The 22,305-nt window shown below is 36.5% G+C and overlaps 1 protein-coding gene across 3 annotated transcripts in view; it reads right to left on the bottom strand.

Moving 5' to 3' along the window:
* Nucleotides 1-1,599: 1,599 nt before the first annotated feature.
* The window catches only part of LOC123683966 (tyrosine-protein phosphatase 10D), a 51,409-nt gene continuing 30,703 nt past the window's right edge, over nucleotides 1,600-22,305 (bottom strand). The window contains exons 6-19 of one of the 3 annotated variants that reach the window (XM_045622998.1): nucleotides 21,665-22,201; nucleotides 19,739-20,008; nucleotides 19,372-19,653; nucleotides 15,670-15,948; nucleotides 14,220-14,629; nucleotides 13,887-14,153; nucleotides 12,500-12,806; nucleotides 10,725-10,953; nucleotides 10,456-10,642; nucleotides 8,359-8,616; nucleotides 7,965-8,113; nucleotides 5,916-6,151; nucleotides 4,230-4,341; nucleotides 1,600-2,083 (exon numbers count right to left, since the gene is read on the bottom strand). In XM_045622998.1, the coding sequence (XP_045478954.1) occupies nucleotides 2,071-2,083; nucleotides 4,230-4,341; nucleotides 5,916-6,151; nucleotides 7,965-8,113; nucleotides 8,359-8,616; nucleotides 10,456-10,642; nucleotides 10,725-10,953; nucleotides 12,500-12,806; nucleotides 13,887-14,153; nucleotides 14,220-14,629; nucleotides 15,670-15,948; nucleotides 19,372-19,653; nucleotides 19,739-20,008; nucleotides 21,665-22,201 (3,536 nt within the window). In that variant the 3' untranslated portion in view covers nucleotides 1,600-2,070. The remainder of the gene's footprint in view (nucleotides 2,084-4,229; nucleotides 4,342-5,915; nucleotides 6,152-7,964; nucleotides 8,114-8,358; nucleotides 8,617-10,455; nucleotides 10,643-10,724; nucleotides 10,954-12,499; nucleotides 12,807-13,886; nucleotides 14,154-14,219; nucleotides 14,630-15,669; nucleotides 15,949-19,371; nucleotides 19,654-19,738; nucleotides 20,009-21,664; nucleotides 22,202-22,305) is intronic. The other 2 variants (XM_045622999.1, XM_045623000.1) reach the window with 2 other exon arrangements.

The following is a 22,305-nucleotide window of genomic DNA, read 5'->3' as shown; positions in this document are numbered from 1 at the left end:
ATCGGATCAACTTCAAAATTTGATATACTGAAGAAACTTCCAGCTGTATATTTATCTCGAAATCAAAACTTTTTGAAAACAACCAAGAAATTCGAGAAAAAATGTTTTGGCCTAATAATTTGTTTAAAGGTGTATTCGACCACACCGAATACAAATCTGCAATCAGTTTGCTTCTAAAAGCTCTCAATTTCGAGATATTTCGAGTTTTGTGGAAAAATTTTCGAGCGAACAGACTGCCCTCTGTTGTCCTAAATTTGAGGTTTGGAAAATGGGTATATATGCCCCACAACTTCAGTTGTGTGTAAATTGAGCTTTTAAGGTGTAGAAAAATTTTTCTGACAAAAATAGATGCTTGATTCGGTATCTACGACCTCGAAACTTCCCAAAAATAATATAAAATGTTCGAATTCGATCGGTCGATTTTTTCGGAAAAACCAAGACTATAACCTTGGATATTTTTTTGCCAAAAAAATTTTTTGATTCAGATCGACTTTAAAATTTGATATTATAAAGAATTTTTAATGCTGAATCCATATTTGCAATCAGTTTCTCCCTAGGTGCCCCCTAAATTAAATTATTTCGAATTTTGTGGAAAAATTCGTAATGGGGTTTGGTCTGCCCTCTGGTGGCTCAAATCTGAAGCTTGCAAAATGAGCATACATGCCCCACAACTGAGACATTTTTGTGGAAAAAAAGCTGTGATTTTGAGGTGTAGAGAATTATTTCTGGTGAGAATCGATGCCTAATTCGGTTCTGCGACTTTGGAACTCTCTGAAAATTCGATTGGTTGATTTTTTTCGGAAAACCCAAGATAAATTTCGAGAAAAAATTTTATTGCCTGAAAATTCGATACAAGGTGTATTCGATCACACCGAATACGAATTTACAATTAGTTTGCTTCTAAAAGGTCTCAATTTCGAGATATTTCGATTTCTGTGGGAAAATTTCAAAGGGAGGTTGATTTGAGAATATTACATATGAACTTCAATCGTTTCGCCCTAGAGAAAGTAAATTATCTGTTTGAATCGATATATACCGATTTATACATAATATAGCTATGGCACATTAAATTTGTCAGTTTTCCTTTAAAATTCCAATTCGCTAGAGAATTTTCTTGAAAGTCATCTATGCACAACTAACTGAACTTAAATTTTTCGCAGCCAACCATAGTAGAATCCTGTAACGTATATGTCCCTACTAATCCTTAGTTTGAGCTACTTTTTCTAGATGTCACCATATGTCGAATCCTAAGAAAACTATATGGTGGATGCGTTTTAGTTGAGAGCATCCACCAAAAAAGTGTATGGTATATTTGATACTTAACGAAAAGAGTTTGTGACTGCCATAAGATGTTTACTGAAAGAAGTTGTTGCTGCTATATCTTTTGTTCGGCAGTGCGAATATAAACCATGTGACGAATTTATGCAAACCAAAAATTTGAATTTGTTTTCATTCTACAATTTTGGATAAAGCATTTTCTTTCGTTCAAGAAAGATTCATACAAAACAACCAGATAGATAAACTTCATCATACAAGAGCTCTGAGAAAATTAAATTATTGAGTTGCAATCATTTTTGAGACATTAAAAAAAAAATCAAGTATAAAACATCCAGTTTATTAAAATTAAGTACAATTTCAGGCTTTTAAAATAAGTGTCAAACTTGAGCCTCTCCTTATATATAATATGTATCTACCAAAAAATTTATCACAGAAATTTCATATAATATAATTAGTACTTGAAAATTTTTGCAGATGCCAGGGAAACATTTAGCAAACGATTCTCATATCTACGCAAAATCCTTTAAATTTCTTCATTTCAACTATCTAAGACGCCAACACCTTACATTGTTAACATTTGGTAGGTCATAAATAGAAAGATATGGTCACTTCATTGATTGATCAACTTTTCGGATTACTCCATAAGTGTCTTCCAGTATTTTCAAAATACGGATTCTTCAATCCATCACTCCTTCTGAAAGTTTAGAACTGATATTCTCTTTTGCTGGAAACGTACAGGCTGATTTGTTCTAGTTTGTCTTCGTTCACATCCCAGATTCTGCAATGCCTTCGTCATCTGAAACAACTAATTCATAAATTCAACGAAATGTCAGTACAAGAAAGAGAATGTTGTTAGAAAGAAAGTTGCGTAATAGTTATTTATAATACAAGTGAAGAAAGAATCAATATTCTTCCACGTATTCAAAATCTAAAAACTAGCCACGAAGTGGCGAGTCTTTGAATGAACGAGTGGTAGAATGAGCCTTCTGTACGAGTATTATACATTATTCTCCCTAATTCATTGAATTTTTATTGAAATTAATGGAATATTTCATTAAATATCATTTGGTGATGTTTGCATTGAAAAATGTTGATTGGCAGAACTGTTTTCTCTATCACAAATCTGACAGATAATTCTGCGACAGAAGAGTTCCCAGTACCAACATATGGTGGATTTATGCATCAGTCCTAAGAACTAAGATTAAACCTAAGAACTTAGAACTAAGAATTGAACGTTAACAAATCAATGAGGGCGTTTATGCACGTTTCCTAGGAACTAAGAACTAACACTAGCAGGCCAACTGTTGACTAATGGTGGATTTATGCACCGTACCTAAGAACTAAGGACTAAGAACTATGAACTAAGAACTAAACCTAAGAATTCAGTGGCGTTTAGTTAGTTCTTAGTTAAGGCATGCGCACGTGCTCGAACTACTTTCTATTTGTTCTATACTTTGATGTTTGACATTGATATTTATTGTGAAAAAATTCAATTTAATCCTTTCAAATACTCCTAATTCTTATCATCGATAAACACGAATAAAGAACATAAAATGGTAGAAACTGGTATTCGTTAATAGTGAAATTCTATGCAACGCACGTGCACTTCTATATTTTACCTAAGCCCTTAGTTCTTAGTCAACAGTTGGCCTGCTAGTGTTAGTTCTTAGTTCTTAGGAAACGTGCATAAACGCCCTCATTGATTTGTTAGTGTTCAATTCTTAGTCCTTAGTTCTTAGGTTTAGTCTTAGTTCTTAGGACTGGTGCATAAATCCACCATGACAGATAATTCTGCGACAGAAGAGTTCCCAATACCAACATATAATAATGAAATATAACCATAAAATCTGTGTGGAACTGATATATTCCTGAATTTTTCACAGAATTAGAGAAAATGTTTGAAATTAATGTGTATCATTATTTCACATGCATGCCACAACACAATTCTACTGTGGAATATATAATTTAATTCATTTTTGAATTGATAAAAGATTAATGCCAATGTGAACAGACTTTCAGGCTGTATTTTAAATTATTAGAACTATTTAGAGGACCACTACAGGGATATCGAAAACCGTTGGAAATACAGGGTGGCTTAAATTACGAAACAGTTGCGTTATTTAGGGATGAGTGTGTTGATGTGAACAGATCCGAAATACCTCCATTGGTTCCCGAGATATCTCGAAGAAACTAAAAATCGAGTTTTTCATTTTTTCAGTATAACTCATTTGTTTCTGGAGATAACTTCACGAAATTTTGGTTTATAACCATTATCTAATATGGAGATGCTAATGGTGTCTTCAGATTTCTTCTGTTTTCCATTGATTCAGAGACGTGATAGCCAAGTAATGATTTCACATAACAACGCTTCAAATTTGCGTACCTAGACTCGATATTTCCATTGAGTATGATACATTATTGAATTCGTAAATTTTTTCTTCATAACCCCATAAGGAGAATCAATATGGCATCCATAAGAAAAAAAATTGACTATCGCGTCTGTGAAACAATGGAAAACAGAAGAAATCTGAAGACACCATTAGTATCTCTATATTGGATAATGGCTATAAACCAAATTTCGTGAAGTTATTTCCAAAAACAAATGAGTTATACAGAAAAAGAGAAAATCTCGATTTTTAGATTTTTCGAAATATCTCTGGAACTATTGGAGATATTTTAGATCTGTTAACACCAACACACTAATCCCTAAATAACACAACTTTTTTGTATTTTAAGCTACCCTGTATCTCTAACGGTTTTCGATATCCCTGTAGTGCCCCTCTAAATAGTTCTAACCCTGTATATTTAAGCTATTAAAATCGCGATCTACTCTTATAAGAGATCAATCAAGACTTTTGCACAAATCTAAATCGATACCTGAAATAGTTTACTCTACCATTCTCGCATGCTGTATAGAAATGAAAGGAATAATACGAGGCAGCTCTAACTACCTTTTCTTTTCTTCTGGTTGAAAGGAAGCCTCAACAGGATAGAGCCCAGCACCTTTAGGAGAACCGCAAAATAGCAGCTTTTTACAGTGAGTATACATGTTCATAACCAGCACTGAATAAAGTGAAATAAGCCCAAGTTAGTCAATGAAGAATAGTATTAATTAATGATCAAGAATTCTGATGTTGAGAGGATAAACCTTGGGTTTGAAACATTTTTTGATTCAATAATAATTTTCAAAGAACAATTTTCCTGTCAACATCAGAATTAAGAGAAGAATGCTTAAATAGTTTTGATTTTTAGGTTCAGATTTGAAAAAAAAAAAGGAACAAATTGAATTGTTCTGAAATTAATGGAATATTTCCGTAAATATCGTTTTCCTACAACTGCTATGAAAAGTAGCGTATTCTGCATAGTTTACTCAATTGCCAAACTATGTATTGCGCATACTGTGGGAAATATTATTCCCCACGGCACTTTGCCCACACCTTCCTTGGTAGACCAATGAAATTGGGTTTTTGAGTCGTTTCTATGGAAACGCAATAAATTAGCACATACTGTCAACGAAGGCCATTTTGATTTGAATCAAGTCCATTACTTGAATTATTGAAATTTGTGCAGTTGTAGGAAAAGTATAGTGTGCAATATGTGGAGAAAGTCCTTTTCTCGCTCGTGTGTTTGCGGCACTCACCTTTCAGGCTCGTGCCACAAACTTCCACACTCGCGAGAAAAGTTGGACTTTCCCCACTTGTTGCACAATATACTATTAGTGACTTTTGCACTGAACAATGTTGGTTGCCAGAACTGCTTCTGTATGACAAATGTGACAGATAATAAATGAATCCGTGACAGGAGAGTTCAGAGTACCAACATATAAAAGTGAAATATAACCATGAAATGAATGTGAAACAGAAATATTCCCTTACGATTTTGTTCTGCAAGAGTATAGGTATAGCCATAGTATCATATAAGGAAAGGATAGTAAGCCAACCACCGTTTGACGGTAAGGAAATAGTCACCAGGGGTCGCTACTGTAGTTCGATTTGGATTTGGAGAAGTAACTCGATAATAGATGGCACTGAATCATGAGCTATAGATGGCGCAGAAATAATACGATAATTCATTCAGTGGCGTGGTTGAAAAGGGGTCGCATGACATTGCCAACAATTTTTATGTTATTATTAAGTTATCACAAATACACGCCACTGACGTAAATGCTTATTACAGAGCAGAAAAAATATGAAAATATAGAAATCTTCTGACCACTCTATTTCAAATATTTTAGTTCTTCAAAATAACAGCGATTTTTTCAGAGGGCTCCACTTTACGGACCAATATTTGACAGTAAATTCGAGTAAAAAGTGAGTACAACTAGATGGCGCTCAACATCAACAAAATCGAAAAAAGCACTACACTGGCTTACTATCCTTTCCTTATACTATGGTATGGCTTATCAAAAAGATTTGCCACATAATTAGAGAAAAGTTGATTCCAATATACCTATCCTTAATGAGGAGAATTCCTATGTTCTATTTCAAATAGTGATTAGTCCGAAAATGTAGTTTTGAATTGTTATATCTTTCGATGGACCAATTCTGATGAAATTATGAATGATGAAGCCATTAATCAAAGAATGTTGATATTACTTAAATTCAGTTTTACACGAAAGTGGAAATGTGGAAAATTACCTTCAAATCCCTGATTTTCATGGATCTCCCTTGGAGAACCAGTCATTTCTTTTCCTTCCAACACTGCCAAGAAGCACTGATGGATGCAGATGTATTGTTGTTCGGTTTGTACCATCCATACTCTTTCTTTCCTCATGGCATAAACTATGCCGAATATGTCCACATAATCGGCAACTAAGGCTTGCTGAAGAATTCTGTCCAAACATATGAACGTACCGGATCTACCAACACCAGCACTAAAAGGGAAAAAATAATGTAACTAAGCCAACCGAATCTTCATTCAAAACATTTTTTGAATTTTCTAATATGAGATTGAATGACTATTTGGCTATGACGATGGCACACAACCAACGAAACAATCGCAATTCTTCAAGAAAAGTTCCTGGTTGTGTTATTTCTAGAAGAAATTGGCCATCGAGATTTTGTGATTTCAACTTTGAAACGCATTTAGTGTTCACAAGGCTTTCTCAAACTTCCCCAATCAATATATCTGTTTACCTTCAATGGACTAATAACTTCCTTGAATCCAATGAAAGCGACAAGGAAATTTGGGGTTCGGGATGGACTTCTTCTAACGTCTTCAACAAAAGTCTTATCGTTGATCCTTCAGAAAAAGTTCTAGGTTTCAATCTTCCTAGGAAAATTTGGTGTATTTCAAATCGACTTAGAAGTGGTTATGGTCGTTGTAATAGCACCCTCTTCAAATGGCATTCTATTGATAGCCCACTATGTGAGTGCGGTGTAGAAGAGACCATTGACCACTTGGTGAATGATTGTCCGATTTATAAATTTCATGATGGTTTCCAAGCTATCCATTCAGTTTCAGATTCTTTTTTAGAATGGGAAGTTAACTTCAAATCGATATAATGAAATAGTTATTTCTCTAATTCTGTGGTTATTCCGTTCATTCTTCCACATCTTGTAGAACAAAATCGTGCGAGAATATATCAGAAACGCACAGTTTTCATGGTTATATTTTATTATTCTATGTTGGTACTCCGAACTTTCCGCTACGGCTTTATCTGTCAATTCATCAAATTGCCCTAAAGAAATCAGTTCTGCCAACCAACATTTTTCAATGCAAAAATCACTAAATTATATTTATGGAAATATTTCATTAATTTCAATGAAAATGCAATGAATTAGAGAAAATAATGTATAATACTCGTACAGAAGGCTCATTTTACCACTCGTTCATTCCAAAACTCGCCACTTCGTGGCTCGTTTTTGAATTTTGAACTCGTGGAAGAATATCAATGCCTTCTGCACTTTATAATAGTTATTTATAATACAAGTGCAGAAGGCATTGATGATATTCTTCCACGAGTTCAAAATTCAAAAACGAGCCACGAAGTGGCGAGTTTTAGAAAGAACGAGTGGTAGAATGAGCCTTCTGTACAAGTATTATACATTATTTTCTCTAATTCATTGCATTTTTATTGAAATTAATGAATTATTTCCATAAATATCATTTAGTGATTTTTGCATTGAAAAATGTTGATTGGCAGAACTGATTTCTTTAAGGCAAATTGATGAATTGACAGATAAAGCCGTGGCGGAAAGTTCGGAGTACCAACATAGAATAATGAAATATAACCATGGAAACTGTGCGTTTCTGATATATTCTCGCACGATTTTGTTCTACAAGATGTGGAAGAATGAACGGAATAACCACAGAATTAGAGAAACTAATATTTAGTACTCCTTTCTGCTTCTTTTTTTTTTTGTTGTTTTATGATCCAATTGGAAATTATAGAGTCGTCAACCGAAAAGAGAGGATGAAGAAAATTTTGTTTTGGTTGAAGAGGAAGTCCTTCAATATAAATTACGTCAGCTTATTCTGTAAACGTTTAAACAAACCAGTCACTACACCGATACGGGGAGACGGAGTTTTTGCTGAGGTTTTTATCTGTTCTCTTGTATCATACGTTGAAATGTATGATGCCCCGTTACATTTTCTCTGCTAATACTGAGATTCATCGACACATATGCTTGATTGTTTGAAATTAATATTTTGTATTGCTCTTTCTCAAAAGAATATATATATACCTGCAATGGACAACGATGGGTCTTTGGTCCGAACCAACTCTCTCTCTGAAAGCCCTAACGAACCTCACCAAGGTGTGCGGTGGGTTAGGCACACCAAAATCTGGCCAGGTGGAGAAGTGGAAATGTCGAACAACCCTTTGCTGGTCGCCCTATCAAAGAATCAGAATGAATTCTTCCACCTTTCAGTAGAGGACGTCCCAAATCCGATGCTCACTAAGAGCATCTCGAGAACTATAAAACTTAGAGAAAAAATCTTCAAAGAGATCGAGGATCATTGAAGATTTTTTTGTCTGTGTCTTATAGTACTCGAGATACTCTCAGTGGGCATTGAATTTAGGACAACATGTAGGGGTCGGACATGAGTAAAAACGTTCCCAAAATGGGACTTACTTACCCTGCACACCATGAATTCTGATACGTTCCAGTCTTGATACCTGGTTTCGTTCAAGATCTGCACAGATATGTCACCGTAGTAGACTGGTAGAGTGTCGTAAGGCCAGTAATGATCGCATTTCTCTCGTCCCTTCTCAACACATCTGGTTAGCATGATGATGGCCCTGGAGTTCGATTCCCAGACCATCCTCCAGAAATCGTCTCTTGTTGAGTGCAGTGGACCCTGCGTTACTATGAACTCTCTCGGTGAATTGTGACCCTTAAAAAATACACGATATAACTACACTGCGCGAAAAATTTAACGCACATTATGGAAATCTCAAATTTATTCTACAACTGAAGGTGTTCTCAATGATAATTATTTTTATCAGAATTATGCATGCATATGTTATCCACTTTCAACGTTTTTCTTCAATACAGATGTTTTTTCCAGCAGGAATGAAAAAAGATGAGATTATCAGATTTTGAATGTATTGGCTCCATTCTGAAATCAGTTGTTCTCGATCAATTCTAGTGATCAATAGTTTTTCTTTCGTTTGATTTTCTACACTCGATCGCTATGCAACGCGAAACACGCAATTTGACCTAAGAGGAATGTGCCCAAGCGGTAGTTTTGCGAGAAGAAGATACAAAAGAATTGCAGAAAGGTTTGGACTTTCCCATACAAGTGTGTCCAGAATGTTGCAGCGATTCAGGGAGACAGGTATGAATGTCCGAAGACCAGGACAGGGTAGACCACGGGTAACAACTGCCATTCAAGAACCTTACTTGAGAGTTTCTTCGTTGAGACAACAGTTTGCAACCGCTCGCCTCCTTCAAAGTCAGCTCGAGCAAACTCATGCTGCAAATTAGCACTCAGACAATAAGAAATCGCCTCAGAGAATATGATTTAAGGCCTCGTATCGCGGCAAGAGGCCCAGCTCTTACCCCAGCCCATCGAAGGGCGCTTTTGGATTTTGCAAGAGAGCATATCCATTGGGAAAAGGCTGATTGGGAAAGAGTTCTCTTCACAGATGAGTCTATATTCTGCCTTTACCATTGTGATCGACGTTCCCTTGTATACAGACGTCCACATGAAAGATATGCTCAGTGCAATTTCCTGAATACTACTGGTTTCGGGGAAGGATCGATTATGGTATGGGGTGGAATATCTTTGACTGCTCGCACAGACCTAGTGGTAATTGATAATGGAGCTATGAATGCTGATAGGTATATAAGGAACATTCTTGAAGAGCATGTAGTGCCATTTGCCCCATACATTGGTAAAAATTTCATTTTTATGGACGATAATGCCAGACCCCATCGTGCGCGCATCTTTCAGGAGTACCTTGAAGAGGTTGAAGTCTCTCGAATGGAATGGCCAGCAAGAAGTCCAGATCTCAATCCGATTGAGCAGGTTTGGGACAACCTCAATATAAGGCTGAGAAGTTCAGAAAATCATCCAGCTACTCTTAATGACTTAGGAGTCAGAGTCAGAGAAATCTGGGAAGGATTAGATCAGAACATTTTAAGATCACTCATTTTGAGTATGAACCGTCGTTGCCGAGCTGTAATTAACGCAAGGTGTGGAAATACCAAGTATTAAATCACTTATCAGCATTCCAGTATTTTGAAAATTGTTTATTTCTCTTCAGGATTCGGCGAAATCCTGAATTTTTCTTCCATTTAATGTGTCTTGTTTCGTTCAAAACCTTCCCGAGAGAACATAAAAAATAAGTTATAAAGTCAATGTACAGTTAACTTTCATTAAAATTGAGATTTTCAGAATGTGCGTTAATTTTTTTGCGGAGTGTATTAAATAGTGTTCATCGAAATACATATGCTCTCTCTATTTATATTTATTACTCTGAGGGCAGAATGAACCCTTTTTCCACAGAACTAGAGAAAAACAATGTCAAACCCTGTTACAGAGTGTAATTTTGCATGATCGAATAACATAACCTACTGAACACAAATGACATAAGAAATGTCAAACACAGTGCTGCCAATATTACCATTCCAAGTTGTGTCATTCCTAATGGAAACCTTAGAAATTTTTATTTGTTAAAACTGCTATTTTCTAAATGCGCACTTGAGTTCAAAGAAGTGATTTACTTACTGGTACGTAATTTGCATTAACGTAATCAGAACCTTCTTCGTCATCGACTGGCTGGAGTTTGAATCTGGAATGATCGTATGGTAGAATGTTTGTGAACCTGTTCTTAGGCCTGTTGCAAGGAAGATCGGCAAAGGTACATGGCTGGTCTCTTCCAACGTGCTTCAGTTCTTCAAATTCTTCGCTAAACCTAAAAAAAAAGCATTTAACATAAGTTATCAGCTCCAATTATGCCATACTAATAAAGACGACACTATTGTTGTTGTATGTACCTGAAATCTGAATCTGCCGACATCATTCGATAATGATTGGAAAAATTCTCAATCCTGACTGGTCTCGAAGTTTCTATTACTGAATCAGGCAACGACATATTGTCATGCGCTCCTGTTTCTGCAGCTCTTTTTCCTCTCCTCTTCTTATAAACGAATACCCCAACAAACAACAGAGCTATTATTACAATAGGAATTGTCGTGCCTAATATTATCGAAGAATTATTTTGATCTGAAAAAAAAAATATGATTGAAATGGAGAATTATTATACAGGGTGTCCCAAACTCGATGGCCTATTAGAAGTTTCTGGAAAACTAATCATAATTTTGAGCTGAAAATTTTGCATATTGGGGTTTAAGACAATGACACACCCAGTATATTATTGCATCATTAGATTGCTTTTTTGATGGCAATTGCGGCAATATGCCATACCTTGAGAAAAACTCAAACGGTTCATGAGTTATTGGGATTCTTATGAAAAAAATGGTGCCGATGAGGACTCACATTTTTCTTTAATATTACAGCAGAAAGAGCTCTTTCCAAAAATTTTTTTTTCTTTTTCGATTCCGCAAATACGTAGTATTATAAGACTGTTTGCGGTTTGGGCCAAAAATGTACAGGGTGTTTATAATAGGATCATGAACTTGGACAACTCAAATTCATCAAAACTCAAGATTTTCAAATTAGAACCTATATTTTTTATTATTTCAGTCGATTCTACGTACAAAAATAGTGGGGGTTACTGAAGCAAACCCTATACCTAAAATGAATACTTTATGAGTTATCAAGGAAGAACTTTAAATGAGGAAAGACCGCTATTTATAACTGTGTGGAGTAGTCTGCGATTTCCGAAAAACACAGAAAGAAACAAAATCCAATGTTTTCTTAACTAAATTTGACATATCAAGAATTGTAATGAATTATTCGTAATTGAAAATTGTATTGGTTTTATGGATTTCTCAACAACCCCAACGAAAAATTAATTAAAATTCATGATATGTAAAATTTAGTTATCCAAACATCGAATTTTAGTTTCTTTCTGTGTTTTCCGGAAGTAACAGACAGTTATTAACACAGTTATAAATAGCGGTTTTTCCTCATTTGAAGTTCTTCCCCGATAACTCTTGAAGTATTCATTTTAGGTATAGGGTTTGCTTGAGTAACCCCCACTATTTTTGTACGTAGAATCGATTGAAATAATAAAAAATATAGGTTCTAATTTGAAAATCTTGAGTTTTGACGAATTTGAGTTGTCCAAGTTCATGATCCTCTTATAAACACCCTGTACATTTTTGGTCCAAGCCGAAAACAGTCTTATAATACTACGTATTTGCTTTTTCTGCTGAAATATTCAAAAAAATGTGAGTCCTCATCGCCACCTTTTTTTTCATAAGAATCCCAATAACTCATGAACCGTTGATTTTTTACCCAAGGTATGGCATATTGCCGAAATTGTCATCAAAAAAGCTATCTAATGATGCAATAATATACTGGGTGTGCCATTTGAAATAAGGAAGTAGTAGTCTGTTTCCGGTATAACCGGAAGTTGTAGAGATCTGAAAATATTTTAGGGAGAAAGATCATTGTCTTAAACCCCAATATGCAAAATTTTCAGCTCAAAATTATGATTAGTTTTCCAGAAACTTCTAATAGGCCATCGAGTTTGGGACACCCTGTATATTATATGTTACTGACGTTTTAAGAGCGTAGGACGAGAAAGTATTACAGTGCCACACACATTTGCTCAGCTTTTTCCAGTTTCTTTGCTTTCACTTACCTGTGGATATGGGGAAGCTATAACTAGTGTCTGTAAATTTATCAGGTGCTGTAAACGCCCTTATCTTGACCCTGTATGTTGTGCCAGATTTCAAAGGGCCATTGCAGTAACCACTCTGTCTGATATCGCAAGTTTCTCTTCCAATGGTGAAATCCTCCACAGAGCTATTGGTGAAGGGGTAATATGGCTCCATCACTTGATATGGCGGCCATACAGAATAAGCCTGAACATCTCTCCAACTGGGCATCTCGAGACCAGATGCGTTCTTGCTGTCATCTTCCGCAACGACGATAGCATATGATGTCACCTGGAATATTCATTTATCATGTCACTCAATCAAAATATTCAGCTTGGTGCCATACAACTTTTTCTTCTTAGCACTAAGGTTCAAAAGATGTGTGTCTGGATCGAGATATTGAAGGTTAAGTGAAGCTACATTGATCGTTGTTTGAAGAATGGATGAAAACGAGTCTGGTGTATTGATAAAACTCTGCTTTTGATAAGTGTTATTCAGGCTTTGCTCCAAAACAGTGGTATGCTGACTTTAAACGTGGAGATCTCTTCAAAAAGTACATGAAATGATTTTAAACGATGGTAAATTGAAGTTGGGTGAGATAGCCGAGAATAGATACTATTTTGCGTGAATATTTGTCCATGAGAAAGCTTTGCTCGAAATGGATGCCGCATTGATCAAAGAAAGCTTCAGCTAAGTGAAAATCAGCCTCCAAAACAACCAAAAGCTCAAACATCAGCTGACGAGGTTATGGAATCCTTATTTTCAGACGTGCATGGTATATTGTTCATTGACTATCTCAACAAAGTACAAACAAAGCTTAACAGTGAATATTACATAACATTATTGGATCGGTTGAGTGCAGAAATGAAGAAAAACTCCCTCAAATCCAAAAGAAGAAAATTATCCTTCACCAAAACAACGCTTTTTGACACAAATCGATGAAAACCATGGTCAAATTGAACGAATTGTGCTTCCGACTGCTTGTTCACCCATCTTATTCTCCAGATCTGATCTCCATCGATCACTGGCTTTTTGTGGACCTCAAAAGAATGCTCCAGAGAAATAAATTTTGCTCTAATGAAGAACTGATTGCCGAGGTTGAAACCCATTTCGAAAACAAGTACGAACTTTTTTATAGAAAGGGTAATGAAAAGTTGGAGATGACTATGTTGACAAATATTGTCGAATTTTTTTTAGGAACAATGCGTTTTTATTGGTAAGGCTTGGCGCTTGCTGAAAAAACTAATCATACCTTTGAATTTATATAATTTCGAGAATCTTCTCATTCCGCAGTTATTTTGGAGAAGTGTATTTTATTATCTTCCGTTTTTATTTCAATTTTGAACGAATGAATTGTAATTGTAAACTTACAGGTCCATTTTCTTCACTGAAGTAGTTCTTTCTGAACCTTATTTGAATAGTTGTTGTGCCTTTGCAAACTTCAGTTGGCACCACTTGCATCTCAGGCTTTGGTGGGGCCAGAATTGGCATTTTCTGCTTCCAGCCAGTCTCAGGTCCATAGCCAACCTTGGTTTCCGCCTTAATTTTGAAGATGTAAGTCTGACCAGGGCTCAGTTGCCTTATCATGCCTCTGAATTCAACTGGTAAAAATTCCCTGTGTTGTCTGACGTTGGAGAACTGCAAAAACAACGATTGAGTATTGTCCAATTCTTCAAAAAAACAAAAAGGGAAGATTTAAATCACCTCCAATCCGTAGCTGATGTCAAATTTCCGAATGACTCCGTTTTGTTCAGTCAGAGGCAAAGACCATTCGAAAACTATTTCGCTTGGGTGTATATCGATAGGTTCAAACTTCTCCACCTTGCCTGGGAAAGATTCTTTAGTCTGGAATATAGCAGAAACTGGCAAGGATCTTCTCAGAATACTCGATTCGGTACCACTTCTGACCACTATGGTGAAGGTGTAGTTTCTGTGTGGTTTCAGATCGCTTATGGTGATCTGGTTGTGCAGCGTGAGATTCTGCATCAGAAGATTCTCAGCGCTCAAATATTGTACTTCGAAAGCGTTGTATTCTCCTCTGGGGGAATCCCATTTGAGGGTAACTTCGGTGTCTGTGATTTGCGTGGCTTCGATGCCGCTTGTTGGATCAGGATCTGAAACAGTCGTTATTTACTTATTTTGGTTCTAACTGCAGAGCATTCGCTAACCAAACTGCCGCCCTAGGCAGAGAGCTATTTTGACGCCCTTACCTTACAGAAGTCAACACTGCAGAAAGCAAAAAACTAATATTAGGTATCGGGATCTTCTTCAAAGAGATGTAAAAATTGAAAGCATCTGTTTGGAAAAATGTTGACAATAACAAATATTGAAAAAAAACAACAATTTCTAACCTGCACAAAAAATTAAATTGATTTTAGGATTGGTAAGAAAAAATGAACCTCTCTTTTCTTATTATTCTTATACTGTAGCATGCAACATTGCAAATTTAATTTATTCAACGAGACAGGAAAGTTGATGAAAATCTGGGCGTACACCAATGCGTATCTTCGTGCATATGTACCCGATACTTCGAAACTGTGAAATCATTTCTTTTCCTGGTTTCTTTGAATGAATGTCGATAATTATCACAACGAAATTTAAATTATTCTTTTCCTCTATTATATTCGTAACTCTCCAAAAAGCGCCCCACGTTGGGCGCCAAAATTATGTGTAACCTCTTTATTACAACTCAAAATGCCCGAGAACAGTCGTTTGTTTGAGTCGTGGTTCAGATCTCTGAATTCACCAAATGGAAGGGACAAAAACCCAGGTCGATCAAACACCTCTTATATTAACATAAGTATTTCCCAATCCGAATCTTTAAAATATCTGGTACCAGAAAAATTGACATACAATATTTTACAAAATGAAAATATATATAAGTGAATTCGAAATTCATAAATGTACAAAAATGAAGAATGAAATTTTCTAAATTCAAAAATTACTTCCCTGAAGAGGTAAAAGTCCTAGCTTCCTGTCTCGTTGAATAAATTAAATTTGCAATGTAGCATGCTACAAAACAGTCATATTTTTGAGGGGCAGAGATGAAGTCTCATTTAGGTATTTTAAATTTCCACACACAGGATTTTTTTGATCAAGTTTGTAAAGCAGCCCCTGAGTTCTGGCGCCCTAACCTATAGAGAATAATACTCACATAACCTATCCTGTCTCTGCAACGGTTGACTAGCCACGTTTTGCGACACTGTCCAGATTGTGATGTTGTAAAGTTTTCCAGGAACAAGACCAAGGAAGTTTACTCTTCTTTCTGAGTCATTCGCCGATTTTTCTTGTACGGGAATCTCAGGATCCGATAGGGAAAATCTGTATATATCGAATTTCGACGAAGTTTGAGGAGTTGGAGTGTATCTTAACCCTATGGAGTCTGTGGACTGCTGGTCGTTTATAACCACCACTTCTGATTGGATCAGAGGCACTAAAAATAATTAGGAGAGAGTAAATATTGAGTTTACGATAAAGAGTAGATTAGCAGTATTAGGCCACTTGAGAAGTCCCCGGTCTGATGCTAGTATTAAATCCATATGATTTTCAGTTAGTACCAACCTTCAAACGATACGTGTCAAAATTTGACAGCAGTCCGACCATTAGTTTGTGAGTAAGATGCATCTTATTTGTGAGATATTGCGTTGTGAGTGTAGCTACGTTTGTTATTTGGAAAAATATGGGAAAAAGAAGAATTTCGTGTGCCTATAAAATATATGATAAAAAAACTTGTATATTTTCTGCTCTTAGATCGTGAACTAAAAGCAGCATTTATTATGATATTCGTCAGAACGAATCCAGTTACGCCACTTACGGAACAAAAACTTTGCAATTTAGCATTACATTACGAAACTTTTGGATATAATTCACTTAATAGCATCTGCATTTAATGGAATAAATTTCACAGTACAAGTTGAGACAAAACAATTCGGAAATCAACAATACAATTCATTGTTGAAAGGGAAGCGACTGTTGTGAAATGGAGTTAGCCCATTGGAACAATTTATCTCTGAATTATAATCCATTTCAAACGATAAACGTTCCGAATAACATTCAAGAATACATATGCAGAAATAACATCATAACATTTTCGATATTGTCCAACATCACCATAGGCTTCGATTGTCCACAGACCATTTACACAAAAAAAAATAGCGATGTGTTCAAACCTGGGTCGAATTATGTTTTTGTTATCAAGGGATCAAAAGAACTTGAGGATATCATGTTGAATGTAACTAAAAATTTCTATTTCAACCATAGAGCTTCTACCGTTGTATTCACAGATAATCGAAATGATGTTCTTCCCATTTTCGATATAATGTGGAAATATTACTTGAGCCCTATTTTAGTTGGGGTAAGGGTTGAAAGTGATGTGAGGTTTTACTTGTGGAATCCACTCGCTAAGATAAATCATTGTGGCCATAGAAATGTATTCATAAATATAAATGAAAATACTGTAATCGACAATTATGAAGAAAAGCACTATGGTGGATGCATTCTGCGTGCTAAATACAGTTTGGCGATGCCAGGAGCACCTCAGTTAGTTGTTTTGAAACAATTGGAAACCAATTTCAACAAGATCTTCAACCCTAGGAATATTTCCTTGGTTGTTTTACCTGGGACTGAAAATTCCACATTGATGAATAAACTAGTAAAATGGGACTATGATTACCTGATAAACGTTATGACTAAGGAAGATTTTGATATAACTTTAGGATTTTTCTTCGTGTTGAACACTAATCATTTGACACATAGAATCGAGCAAACTAACACGTATATTTATTGCTACGCATGTTGGATTTTTCCATACCGAAAAATCGCTCTTTGGAAAATCCTTCTGTCAACCTTCACACTACAAACCTGGTCCTGTTTAGCCATCATAACCTCAATATGCTGTATTATAACTTATTACATACTACCTAACAGGAGTTTACTAGAAATTATTCTGGATATCTACAGAACATTGCTAGGCGGTTCTTCGTCGATTGGTTTAGAGCATCGTTTCAAGATCTTTTTCTGGTTCTTAATAATTTTTTGTTTCTATACAAATTTATTTTATCAAGCCAAACTGAACAGCTTCATGTCGGTACCGATCTACGAGGATATACGAACCCCTGCGGATTTATTCAATTCTGGAATTAAAGTAAAAATACTACCTTCTGTTGCTCGTGAAATGCCAAGAGAATTTGCAGAGAAAAGCGAACTGTTTCCCACTCATACTGTAGATGTAATTATGCAAGATCTTGCAATGAAATTGGATTATGCTACAGGAGTCACTGATTTATTTATAAAGAAGTATAATTTGCCACGAATGGGAACTATCAAGATTATGTTGCTCTTTATTTGTACATACATAAGGAGAGGCCACTATCTTCTAGACTTCTTCAACCAATGTATTGGATACAGTTATCAATTTGGTTTCATGAGCAAACACCTTGACAATTCTCTTAAAAGAGAGATATCTGAAAGTTATCCAAGAATTCCTCTGTCAAAGTTCAGCGGTTTTTTTCTAATACTTCTCATTGGCTTATCGGTTAGTTTTGTAGCCTTTGTTTGTGAGAAGTTTTTATATTCACGTGGAAAGAATTATGTAAAGAATTCAATGATCTTCAGGAGCATGAAAAATAAATAAAAAATATTACAATTTCACACTGCGGTTTATGACAGTTATTCTGTTTCAAGTTTTTAATTATATAAATAAAACATTTCATTAGACACTAGCTTCTTCAGTTTTTTTACATTTTAAATAACCAATTTCAAGGAGATCTTCAACTCTATGTCCTTGGTTATTTAATCGTGCTAGGAAAATTCCTCATTGAATTCTTATTGGCTATAGGGAAATTTTATAGCCTTTACTTTCGAGTATGTTGTATGTATGTTCACGTGCAAATAATGAAAAATATATAGATAACACTGCAATTGATCACTGTGCTTTATTATTTCCTCATTCATCAACGCAAATAATAATAAAAAATAAAGTGAAATTGATCAAGATAGCAGACATTGTGAAGATATCTGAACGTGTACATCATATCATTCACGAATATTTGTACATGAAAAAGCTGTGTGCAATCGATCCCAATCGATCAAAAGCTCTCAAATCTCCCAATCGATCAAAAGCAACAACGTGTTAATGATTCTGAGCAGTGTTTGAAGCTGTTTAAGCGCAATAAACCTGAATTTTTGCGTCGATATGTGACAATGGATGAAACATGGCTCCATCATTTCACTCTCGAGTCCAATCGACAATCAGCTGAATGAAATGCCACAATGAATCGAATCCAAAGCGAGGAAAAACACAACACTCAGCTGGCAAGGTTAAGGCATCAGTATTCTGGGATGCGCAAGGTATAATATTCATTGATTACCTCCAGAAGAGCCAGACCATCAACAGCGATTATCATAAATATAGCGTTATTGCATCGTTCAAAGGACGAAATCGTTAAAAAACGGCCCCATTTGAAGAAAAAAAGGTGATGTTTCATCAAGACAACGCGCCGTGTAACGAATCAATGAAAACAATGGCAAAATTGCATGAATTGAGCTTCGAATTGCTTCTGCATCCACCGTATCCGCCAGATTTGGCCTCCAGCGACTTTTTCCTGTTCTCAGACCTCAAAAGAATGCTCGCTGGAAAAAAATTCAGCGCCAATGAAGAAGTAATTGCCGAAGCTGAGGCCTACTTTGAAGTGAACGACAAATCGTACCACAAAAATGGTATCGAAAAGTTCTAAGACCGCTATAATCGCTGTATCGCCCTCGAAGGCAACTATTTTGAATAATAAAATCGAATTTTGCCTAAAAAATGTGGTCTACTATGGTAGACCGGGGACTTTTCAATTGGACTGTTACTTACTTGTCCTCGTTCTTAAGACTGTTATGTCGCTATCCAAGTCGTTTGAAAAGGCTTGGATGTTGAAGACATACTCCACTCCAGGCATTAGATCACCAACCAATAATCGTACTGGGTTTGTGCCATTTTGATCTTGAGTGATGTTTTGAGTTTGGTACTTGGAAGGGTCACTGGATTCCCACCAAGTGATACTGTATGTTTCAACTCTTCCTTCAGGTCTAGGCCATTCTAGAGTAACGTTGTTGGAGTCGACCAATGGAGCGATGTTTGAAACCGGATTTGGTCCTAGGGATTGAAGTTTTAAATTAGGTTGGTTATACTGGGTAATCCATGTCGTGGAGTGCATCTCTTAATCTGGTGTTTTACTTACTTATCGTATGGTTCATCTGCTGAGGATCATTGCTCTCCAAACTGTTGCTGACAGTGTTCACTTGTATGGTGTATAGTTCACCTGGAGACATATCCGTGACTTCAGCCTCGGTGTTTTGAACCGCTGGAAGTCTAACCCAAGTCTTTTCCGTTTCCGTTCTATACCTGATGGCATACTCGGAAACCAATGATCTTTCTGGGGCAACCCATCTCACTATGACAGAGTTTGTCGTCGTTTTCTCTATCGTCATATTCCTTGGAGGTCTTGGGACTGAAAACAATACCTTACAGTGAAATTTATTGCATTCTAGGAGCTGAAAAGAAAACTGGTAAATGAATATACACTGCGCAAAAAAATTAAACGCACATTATGGAAATCTCAAATTTATTCTACAACTGAAGGTGTTCTCAATGATAATTATTTTTATCAGAATTATGCATGCATATGTTATCCACTTTCAACGTTTTTCTTCAATACAGATGTTTTTTTCCCAGCAGGAATAAAAAAAGATGAGATTATCAGCTTTTGAATGTATTGGCTCCATTCTGAAATCAGTTGTTCTCGATCAATTCTAGTGATCAATAGTTTTTCTTTCGTTTGTTTTTCTACACTCGATCGCTATGCAAAGCGAAACACGCATTTTGACCCAAGAGGAATGCGCCCAAGCGGTAGTTTTGCGAGAAGAAGGGTGGACATACACAAGAATTGCAGAAAGGTTTGCAGTTTCCCATACAAGTGTGTCCAGAATGTTGCAGCGATTCAGGGAGACAGGTATGAATGTCCGAAGACCAGGATAGGGTAGATCACGGGTAACAACTGCCATTCAAGAACGTTACTTGAGAGTTTCTTCGTTGAGACAACGAACGCTCGCCTCCTTCAAAATAAGGTTGAGCAAACTCATGGGGTGCAAATTAGCACTCAGACAATAAGAAAGAGGCCCAGCTCTTACCCAAGCCCATCGAAGGGCGCGTTTGGATTTTGCGAGAGAGCATATCCATTGGGAAGAGGCTGATTGGGAAAGAGTTCTCGTCACAGATGAGTCTAGATTCTGCCTCTACCATTGTGATCGACGTTCCCTTGTATACAGACGTCCACATGATAGATATGCTCAGTGCAATTTCCTGAATACTACTGGTTTCGGGGGAGGATCGATTATGGTATGGGGTGGAATATCTTTGACTGCTCGCACAGACCTAGTGGTCGTTGATAATGGAGCTATGAATGCTGATAGGTATATAAGTAACATTCTTGAAGAGCATGTAGTGCCATTTGCCCCATACATTGGTGAAAATTTCATTTTTATGGACGATAATGCCAGACCCCATCGTGCGCGCATCGTTCAGGAGTACCTTGAAGAGGTTGAAGTCTCTCGAATGGAATGGCCAGCAAGAAGTCCAGATCTCAATCCGATTGAGCAGGTTTGGGACAACCTCAATAGAAGGCTGAGAAGTTCAGAAAATCATCCAGCTACTCTATATGACTTAGGAATCCAACTCAGAGAAATCTGGGAAGGATTAGATCAGAACATTTTAAGATCATTCATTTTGAGTATGAACCGTCGTTGCCGAGCTGTAATTAACGCAAGGGGTGGAAATACCAAGTATTAAATCACTTATCAGCATTCCAGTATTTTGAAAATTGTTTATTTCTTTTCTTTCACATAAGATTCGGTGAAATCCTGAATTTTTCTTCCATTTAATGTGTCTTGTTTCGTTCAAAACCTTCCCGAGAGAACATAAAAAATAGGTTATAAAGTCGATGTAGAGTTAACTTTCATTAAAATTGAGATTTTCAGAAGGTGCGTTAATTTTTTCGCGCAGTGAAGTACTTTATTTGATGAGAGGAAATTATAGTTATGAATTAACAAGAGCTCGAAAGCTCCTGACACCAATTCAGTGCTTTTTTTTTATTAACAATAATACTTACAAACTGGTTGGAAATACTCGTGCGGCTCGCTCTTAAGACCATGCGAAATGGCGAACACCTTGACCAAGTACCCCGCACCTGGATACAGCTGACTGAGAACAATCGTAGATTCGTACGTTGTCCGAATGGTCTTATCCAAGGTGTCATTCCTGACGCACTGCACTTCATACTTGTCCTGCTTAGAGTTGACGTCAGATTTCCAACTGATATTGAGACCGTCTACCATAGGCCTCAGATCTTCGATGATTGGCGCACTTGGTCTCGTGACCACGTACACAGAACTCTCTTCGGATTCAGCGTCCTTGGACAAGGCCTGCACCGTCAACGAGTAGTTTCTGCCAGGGAGGAGAGTGTCCAGGGTTATGGAGGTCTTGTTTTTGGTCCTGGCAGTATTGCTGTCACCTGTCGAACTTTCCACTTCGTGGTAGGATATGAGGTAGCCTTCTTGGAAACTGTCCGGATGTGGGGTCCAAGAGATGGTGACAATTCCGTTTTTGTCGTCGTTGAAAGCTTTGATGTTGGAGACGGCCAGTGGTTCTTGAAATGGAATTAATGGAAGCGATTAGATCTATTAGTTTTCAATATTATTTCAGTTAACAAGCTTATTGAGGTTACAAAACAACTAAGGTCTTGATGACGTG

The sequence above is a fragment of the Harmonia axyridis genome, chromosome 7, assembly GCF_914767665.1.
Source record: "Harmonia axyridis chromosome 7, icHarAxyr1.1, whole genome shotgun sequence".
Lineage (NCBI taxonomy): Eukaryota > Metazoa > Arthropoda > Insecta > Coleoptera > Coccinellidae > Harmonia > Harmonia axyridis.
The sequence above is the reverse complement of the archived record's forward strand: the minus strand, read 5'-3'. Positions and strand labels throughout refer to the sequence as shown.